Raw genomic sequence first — 9175 nt, forward strand, 5'->3', positions numbered from 1 at the left:
AAACTCACATTCAGTGACGTGCTCCCATATTCATACCCTTCAATGGCAGACAGACACACTCAGTGACACACTCATAGGCTCTTGGTGACACATATTCACATTCACGCACATTAAATGATACACTGACACACACTCGATCATACAGACTCAGTGATAAAGTCACACACGTTCAATGAGATGTGCACACTCAGTGATATACACACTCAGTGACAAACACACAAATGCTCACATGCAAACACTCACACACTCTTGCACACATTCATCCCACACTCACTGCAGAAATCTACCTGCATCCATATGCTCATGCTGACGCTCACACACACATTCACACTTCCATACCCACTCGAACACTCCCATGCCTACACCGACACCTGCTCAGGGGTCACAGCATGCAGGTTCACTCTGAATAGGGAGATACAAGGAGGCCCCCACACCCCTGCAGCCCTGCCATCTGCAGCCCTTGCCCTATGGCCAGGTCAGCCAGATGCAGGGCTCCTGCGGGCCACTCTGGCTGCCACAAGTTCTTGTCCCGGCTCTTTGTCTGCCTTGGGGACTGTCCTTCATAGACACAGACTTAGTGAACCCAAGGGCACTCATCATTTCCGGGTCAATGATCCCATCCCCTCAGTGCACATGGACACGGAGGGGCCCAACCCTCATCCTGGTCCAGTCTCCAGAACACTGAGCCTGTGGAACTGCTGATGGGAGGCTGCCCTCTATTTGGGGTGGGTGTGCTTACCTATGGGGGACAGGCTCAGACTTGGGGGTGTTAAGCAGGGCAGATTCCAGGCCTCTCACTCCTGATGAGGACAGTCCCCTCCAACAACTGGCCCTCCCGAGAACTGCCCCTGTGGACATGAAGCTCAGGGCAGAGATGTCCCCTCCACATGGGGTTGGGCTGTCCTCATGAGGAAGGAGAAATAATCTTGTACTTCTTAGTGATCCTGAGAAAGCAGCAGGCAGCTGCAGAACTCCTCCAAAGATAAGAACAAACTTTACACTGAGCTGAAATAACCTTGAAAAGAAAAAAAAAAAGAACTCTGTAACTAATAACAATACCCTGGTTTCTAACATCTGTAGCCACAACTGTGTAGCTGATATTGAACTGAAAGAAAAAAGGTATAAGAGTTTGGAACAAAAACCGTTCCCCGGAACTCAGCATTTCATGCCTTCAGGTACCTGAGTTCTCCCCTGCAATTAAAGGTTCCTTCCTCTATATTGTTGGTGTTAAGTGTCTGTTTTCCTGCAATACTCAGGCATCTTTGGGGCTCAGCATGCTGCAGGGACCCAGGGCAGGAAAGGTCCCCTTCACAGTCTCCCCTTCTGACCCATCACCTGCCCTCAGGACGCAGGAGTGATGGCAGCACCAGGAGGCCGGGAGGCGCAGCACAGGACTTGATGGAGGGCAGCCCTCCCCATCCTTCCTATCACCCAGCCCAAGGCTTGAGCACTGTGGAATCTATGCCCGGGCTGCACACTGCCCCTCAACAATCACTCAAGCCCAGTCTGCAAACATGCCTCAGGGCCTACGCCAGGGTGCACCACTTGTCAGCTTGCAGGGGTTGGCCGAACCAGGTGGGTGGACAGACCCAGCACACAGCTCTGGACAGGGTGTCTGCCCTCACGTCCAGTGCCTCTGGGGCCCTTCTCTGACCTTGACTGCCAGCATGGAATCACACACATGGCCTCTGACCTGTCTGAATGCCTTGAGCTCCCACAGTGCTGCTAAGTAGGAATCCAAGAACCCTGAGGCCAGCTATTGGCCCTGACCCTCCCTTCCACGTCTGACCCACTCATGCCTGGAGGTCCCCACAGGCCCTGGGGACTCAACCAGCCACTGCTTACACCCGCCAGATCCCCATTGCTTGTCTCCATCCAGTCAGGGTACCCCACCAGCCCTCACAAATACTGCCCCTAGTGCACTCCAATGATGTCCCATGTACTGTTGCTCTCTCCCCACCATGACCTCCCCAGTCAACATGTCCTCAGTGACACACAGAGGGAAGACTCAGCTGGAACATTTAATGCAATTTATTGAACAGAAACATTTAGTACAAGCACTGCAGGGATGGGAACAGCAAAAGACAGAAACTGCTAACCGCCACTTGAGGCCATGGATCCCAGGCCCCATGATCTATCCCTTGCCAGGACGCTGGACTCTGGCAATTGCCACTCACTTCAGAGAAGACCCTCAAGACCCACCCACTTGGGGGTGGCCCTGCCCCATGGCCTGCACAGACCAGTCACAGAACACCAGAAATAACAGCAGGACGCCCCCCCCCCCGCCAAGTCAAGGACAAGAGACACCAAAACATAGTCCCCTGGGATGCTCTCGAAACCCTCCTTCTGTCATCCTTGGTCCAGCTCTTCTCCCAGCTGTATGGGGGTGCACATTCCTGCTGCCTCCTGGGACTGCGCTGGGGGTCTCTGGGAAGGAGCTTCTTGGGTAAGAACACACATCTGTGCGAGGACGGGCAGCGATCAGCCTGCATCTACATGGAGGAAGTAGAGGCTGTGCTCACAACACAGGATGGCAGCAAGCAGAGCCTGGGCTGCCACTGAAGCTCACAGCATGTGCTCGGGGACCAGAAGTGGCTGGCCTGGCAGGCTGGCACACACACAGCGACCTCTGCATATGAACGGTGGCAGGCGGCTGGGGACATGTGTGCTGGACACCTGGGTCACTACAGGGCCTACATGGATAAGGGGGGCATCCCAGAACAGGGTACACAGCCTGCCCCAAGAATGGTGAATGGGGACTCCTAACTGAGGCTCACACAGCCAGAACCTCTGAGACAGTTTCTCTCCCCAAGGCCTCCCCGTCCACCTTGGGTGGCAGATGTGTTCAGATGCCCTTACCGAGGCCATGGCTGGCTACTTAGAAGTGCTTCCAGGTTGGCTGCCCAAATTGGTAGGGTTTGGGGCTGGCCTTGACATTGGCAGCTGCTGAGTCATGATGGCCATGCCAGCCCCAGGTTCTTGTCTGCTTGCTCCAGGCCTCTGCATAAACACAAGCTGAAAAAAACAGCCCCTAAGCCTTCCCTCATCCTCCACTCCTGTCAATTCTTCCTCCTATTACTTTTTTCTTAAGTAAAATAGAGAATTTTCCCTCCTGTTACTTCTTCCCTTTGCTGCTCCTCCTATTACCCTCTTCCTCCTTCTCCTGCTTTGGAACAAAGGCTTCCCTGCACATCCACTGTGGTCTCTGCCAGGGCCCCTGCCAGGGGTCTTCCCCATAGTCTGCACAGTTCTGGCAGGACACAGGGTACAGCAACCGCCCCTAGGCTGGTGCTGGGCTCCCGGGGCCTTGGGGTCTCCTGCCTTCACTGGCACAGGAACTCCAGGGTGCTGCCTACCTGGGGCTCCCCGAGCATAGTGTAGATCATCCTGAAGACCGGCTGCAGCCTGCAGTCTCCCCTGCAGGGCTTTGGCACTCTGCCTCGCAGGTCTTCCTCACAGGCCCTGAATCCTGGCAGGGGTGGCCCCAGGGCAGACTCCTCCAGGCCCTGCGATGCTTGGGGGCTGGTGAGCTCCTTTAGCTCGTAGCCCATGGGGTGCACATTTAGCGGTGGCCAGATGGCTGAGTTATCACCCAGGCTTGGGGCCCCAACCACACCTCCTTCAGCCCATCCTTGTTTGGGATCCCCATCCCAGGTCCAGGTACTCCAGGTGCTGGGTGCAGCTCCCGGAATGCATTCCCTGCACCTGGCCCTCAATGAGCCGTGTGTGGTTTGGTGTTGGTTGTTGGAGTCCCCTCCAGCTGCAGGAGGAGGCTCAGCCTGGGCCTGACTGCCCTGCCCCTGTGCATCAGGCAAGGACCCTGAGGTTTGCATTGGCTGCTGCTGCTGCCCCTTCCCCTTGTTAAAATATCTCTGCTTCCTGCCAGGAGAAGGAGCACCTGGGTAACCTGAGCCAATGCTTCTCAGGGCTCGGGGTGGCTCATAGCCCCAGCCCCCATCTCGTTTCCCGACTCTTCAGTGGCAACCTGAGGCCTCTGCTTCTCTGGAGGTTCGTTTTCAGCACTGGAACAAGCTTCCTGGACATGGCTTTCTTCTCCAGTGCTGTTGCAGCACGGGAGTCGCCTGCGCTTCACTGATGGGGGTGCCCCTTCCTCTAGGGTCTGAGTGCTGCTCTCACTGAAGGACCTTCCCTGCACACTGACGTGAGATGAAAGGATAATGGCTTCTGCTTCTCCCTGTCTACCAGAGCCCTTCCGGCCCCTGCCTGTGTTCCTCTGCTTCTCCTTTGTCACTGCCACGGTAGTCTCCCACTCTTCTTCATCTCTAATGAGCTTCATTAACTCCAGAAAAGTGGGAGCACACCCTCGCTGATCCAAGAGCTCAAGCTTACCCCGGAGGGTGGTGGTCATGGAGGCCCGAGCTAGGATGTGTTTCAGGCGAATCATGTCTGCGCTGCGTGCTGACAAGGGGCTTTGCTGCACAGCTTTCTGCAGGAAGGGCTCTAAGCGCAGCAGAAAAACAGAAACTTTCTCTCCAGACTTCTGAAAGGTCTGAAGGAACCTAAACTGAGAGGTTCTACAATCCTCTTTATTCCCAAAGATCTGTGTCAGGGCATCCAAACACTCCTCCACAGTCATGGACTCATTGTTGGCCCGGAGCGCTCGCATGATTGACAGGGCGGGGCCTCGCAGGCTCTCTAGCAAGCGGCGCCTCTTCTCTACCTCGGACACCTGCCACATGTGCAGCATCTCAGTAACCTGCTCCAGCCAGACTTCAAAGGTCTCTTCACCTGGGGCTGGGAAAGCATTGCCTGAAAACACTTTCAGTTTGCGGTACCACATGCTTTCCTTCAGAGGTGGAAAAACCGGTGGTCTGATCTGGGGCATGGCCTCTGGCTCCATGCCCTCAACAGGGAGGGTGCTATACCCTAGGGTTCTGGCCACGTCTACCATTCTTCGGCCCTCATCTTTCAGAAAGTAGTTCAGTCTACTGATAAATTCATCATCTGGGTTACGGGGTTTGACCACCACCTCCCAGGCACCCCCCTTTCCTGGTATCTGGCTGGGCATCGTAGCATAATCAACAGGGTCAGTCAATTCGAGAAAGACTGCCTTAGCGTTGTCTTCCCGCCTGAACATTCTGCCCAGCACCCTGTATGTGCACAGGGGCTGTAAACCTTCCCTCACAGTCTCCTTAATTTCCACCTCACTGCACTCCACGGGGATGCCAACAACCAGTAGGGCTTTCCTGGGGTCCATGTCCATCCCCTTGCACCAATCCTCTAACAGTGTCACTGCCATCACTCCCACTTTTTATGGACTGATCTAGGCTAGGGAAAGTGATTAGCTCAGACTATTACTACAGCACAAATAATTCTAAGCCAATGCCAAGTAGGAAGGCAGAAATGTCCAGGCTTCCACAGCCTATAATGCAAACAGAGTGAGAGCATTGTTAGTGCCCGCCCCCCACCCAAGTATCCCACCTCCCGGTGCAGAGATTTAGTCCCTGCTTCCCAGGGCTCCCTAAGTTATTCTGCGGAGAGCAGAGTATGGAGTGTGTCCCCAGGCAAGGATCCCCCCACCTCACCCCTCCCTGCTGACCTCCTCCTCCTGTGGGTTCCTCCTTGAACTCTGTGTATTCTCTGCAGGCGCCTATGGTGAAAAGGCCAAGGTCAGCAGGCGTGGCCTGCTGTCTGGGGATACTGACAAAGACCTCTGGGGAGGAAAGGGCAGGAGAATGCTTTGCCGCCTGCTCAGGGCTGTGCAGGCCCAGGTCACCCAGCACCCTGCTTGCTGGGGCAGAGGCTGGCAGAAGGAGATGCTGAATTTCCCTCTTTCCCAGAAGATGCCTGACAGATGAGAAAGCTGGCTGGAGCTCTGTGCAATGCAACGATAGTGGTGGGTGCAGAGAGTGTGTGACAAGCTGCAGTGTTGCCATGGATACCAAGAATAGCATGGACCATGAGTTTCTATCGCAAGGGGGTGTCATGTGATAAGGTTAAGGCCCTCGAGGAGCAACAGGTGATGTCACTGGCTTCCAACCAATGAAGCATCCTAGCAACAAGAGGGTGAGAGGGAAGGGGAGTGGCTGTCAGTGAGGAGTTGTTGCTGAAACAAGAGCTTATGAGCTCCAATTGTGTGGAAGCTGGAATGAGGGGCAGGAAAGAGATGCAGAAAGGGCCCTCAGTGCCACAGTGCAAGAAATAAGACATTTCTTCCCAGATGTGGCCCTACCCTGCAGCATCTGTGAATCCTGGCAGGCAGCCTCTCCCCTTCTGTTCTTTGCCAGGGTTACAGAGACCTCTGTCAATGTAGCCCACCTGAGAGCTGCTCACCTTGTTGAATAGGGCCCTGCTGGCAGTGCCGATGCTGTGATTCTGCAGGCACTGAACACTTGGTCTGTCCTCTTTGTCCAGTTAGGCAATTGCTGGACCAGGGGTGGCGGATCCTGCTCCAGTCACTCTGTCCAAGGCAAGGAAGAGGTATTTTACTATGCCTCTGTCCCATGTATCTCTGCTTAAGCCATACCACCTGAGTCAGCAGAGATGTCTAGTACAGACCCAGAACTGGCAAATACAAGAAACTATGCAAGTGGGGTCTGCTGCTAGGGCAGGAGGATCCTTAACTAAGGTTGCTGCCCCACTCCATCCTAAACTCCACCCACTGCTAATCCCACCCTCCAAGCCCCGCCCACACACAGGCCCCGCCCACCAAACCCACATCACCCCGCCCATCATTTAGGTCCCGCCCACACCAACGCCACGCCCCCTTGAGGCCCCGCCCACTGAAACCCCAACCCCCCCCAGCCAGCTCCACTGAAAACCCCACCCCCATCCAAACCTTGCCCTACTCAAACCCCCGCCTTCCAAGTTCCCCACCGCCATTTTGCTGCTCCCCCTCACTCCCACCCTATTATCTACAGCCCCTACTCCTTCACATACCCCCTCCCCCCCATCCACCCACCCCTCACCCCCCCCACTCCCAGTCCCCTCACACAGCCCTCATTCCTAGGCAGGGACACAGCCAATCAGTTGAAATAAGCAGAAGCAAGGAGGGAAAAGTTTAAAGTCATTTTCTCTCAAGGGCCAGGGCCAGAGCTTCTGCCCTGACTGCAGTGTGGATAGGTCCCCCCCGAAGTTCCCAAGCTGGCCTCAGTGCCTGGAAATGGCAGGGTGGCCCTCAGGATGCTGGGTCTGATTTAGTGGGACCCTGCTTTCAAGGAACACCTATGGTGACTGGCCCCTAGACCCTGTGGGAAATAACAAGGGTCACTCGGGGTGACTCCCTATGATCTGGACTTCTGTTTGTGCCCCCAGGCCGAGCTCCATACCTGTTGGCTCCAGGCCTGAGTGCCCACGCAGCACGACCAGCACACGTCTGCCGCTGCCGCTGCCGCTGTGCAGACTGAGCCACGAGGTTGTGGCGGGAAGGGGTTGTCGGGTGATAGACCCCCTGCAAAGAGTTGCACACGGCCCGCTTGCGCCTGCGCTCTGGAGGCCTCAATCCTGTGGCCCCGCCAAAAGAGGGTTCTTTCCCCTCCCTCTGCCTCTGTGCCAGTTTGATGAGAGAGAATTCAAACTTGGCTGGGAGCCACTCACGTTGCACAGTAGCTTCCAGTCCTGCCGCTATTGGCTAATGAGGTTGCCAGGCCTACCACGTGCAGGGCAAGGCCCAGCATACATTGCGGCTCACGTTGAACATGTCTCGTCCTCATTGGCTGAAAGCTGTGGAGTCACATTAACCAATTGCTCCCTTTATTTCTATAGTCCAAGCTGTAAGCACAGGGCTGGGTGCAAAGTATAGGCCCAGAGAGTGTTTATGAAGTGAAAGTTATGGCCCCTATTTATTATTTACTGGGCTGTGCTCTAGGGAAGGACAGCAAAAAATACAGCTGCTTCCTGCATTTCACAAGGAAGTATGTTTTCAGGACTTACTGAGAAATGACTATAGAAGACATTCTCCCATGAGTCTCCTGATTTCATGACCAAGTATCACCTACCTAGTACCCAAACCTCTTCCTGTCCTTTCCTAAAGCAGGTTTCTTCCACAGAGTGAAGACCCGGATGTTTGCCCTGGAGCCTGCAGGGATTCCCAAGCACTGTTTAAGAAAAGGGCGCAGGTGGGACACAGGTAGCATAGCGTAGTGTGTACCCAACATCCCCTGGAGATCTTGAAAAAAATGCAGATTCTGGGGCAGGACTGAGGTTCTGGGAAAGTGCCATGATTTGATGCTGCAGGTCTGCCCATGCCACATGCAGCAAGGCTCTGAAGCCTATGATTACATTTCAGAGTCAGAAGTTGGGGACTTTTGGCGACAGAATAGATTTGTTTTACTTTATTTGGGACAAAACCGAACTTTTCTATAATGTTTTAATAAAAATGTTAAAAGCAAACATTTTAAATATTTGCAGATATCATCTGTTTCCCCTTAACTGCTGGTGCTTCCTATGTCTGAGACAGGAGTACAGCTACCTCCCTCCATACTCTCTACTTAGTAACAATAGACCATTGCGAGCATGTTAATTAAATGTTGTTTGACTGACAAGGACAAAATGGTTATCTGGTGCTGTCAGAGAGTCACAGACACCAGGTGGGACACTTTATCTCAGGGTTCTCGTAACACCAGGCCCCCTCCTATCCTTGGAGCCATTGGTCAGCTGCTTGGTATCAAAGTATCAGAAGATGATGCCCGGGAAAGGGGTTCTCTGCTTCATAGTCACCTATGGGTTCCATTATCTGGAGTTGTACCTCACTTCATTCTACTTCTTATTGGGAGGGCTAGCTTCCTTTCTATGCCTTCTTAGTCTGTTTTGTGTTGCTATAACATAATACCTGAGACGGAGTGCTTTATAACAAACAGAAATTTAGTTAGGTGGAGATGGGTGGATTGCTTGAGCTCACAGGTCCTAGGCCAGCCAGAACCAGAGTGAGACCTCGTCTCTAAAAATTGCCAGGAGTTGCCATGGACAGCCTAGTACCAGCTACTAGGGAGGCTGAGGCAAGAGGATTGCTTGAGCCCGAGAGTTTGAGGTTGTTGTGAGCTATGATGCCACAGCACTCTACCAAGGGTGATAAAGTGAGACTCTGTCTCCAAAAATAAAAATAAATAAAATAAAAAGAATAGCTGGAGGTTGTGGTGCATGCCATAGTCCCAGCTACTTAAGAGGCTGCAGCAAGAGGATTGCCTGGGCTCAAGATTTTGAGGTTGCTGTGAGC

General features: G+C 53.8%; 1 protein-coding gene across 3 annotated transcripts; it reads right to left on the reverse strand.

The window, feature by feature from the left end:
* Positions 1-2013: 2013 nt before the first annotated feature.
* PNMA5 (PNMA family member 5) lies at positions 2014-5837 on the reverse strand. Of its 3 annotated transcripts, none has more exons than XM_053580095.1 (4): positions 5561-5837; positions 3357-5383; positions 2860-3000; positions 2014-2492 (listed from the first exon to the last, which is right to left on the reverse strand). In XM_053580095.1, the coding sequence occupies exon 2, from the start codon at positions 5258-5260 to the stop codon at positions 3923-3925; it is 1338 nt and encodes a 445-aa protein (XP_053436070.1). In that variant the 5' UTR covers positions 5261-5383; positions 5561-5837; the 3' UTR covers positions 2014-2492; positions 2860-3000; positions 3357-3922. The 3 variants fall into 3 exon arrangements, with proteins under 3 accessions (XP_053436070.1, XP_053436068.1, XP_053436067.1); XM_053580093.1 differs by having other exon boundaries at positions 2014-2460; positions 2860-3015; XM_053580092.1 differs by having other exon boundaries at positions 2860-3015.
* Between the last annotated feature and the right edge of the window lie 3338 nt (positions 5838-9175).

The sequence above is a fragment of the Nycticebus coucang genome, chromosome X (assembly GCF_027406575.1).
Source record: "Nycticebus coucang isolate mNycCou1 chromosome X, mNycCou1.pri, whole genome shotgun sequence".
Classification (NCBI taxonomy): domain Eukaryota; kingdom Metazoa; phylum Chordata; class Mammalia; order Primates; family Lorisidae; genus Nycticebus; species Nycticebus coucang.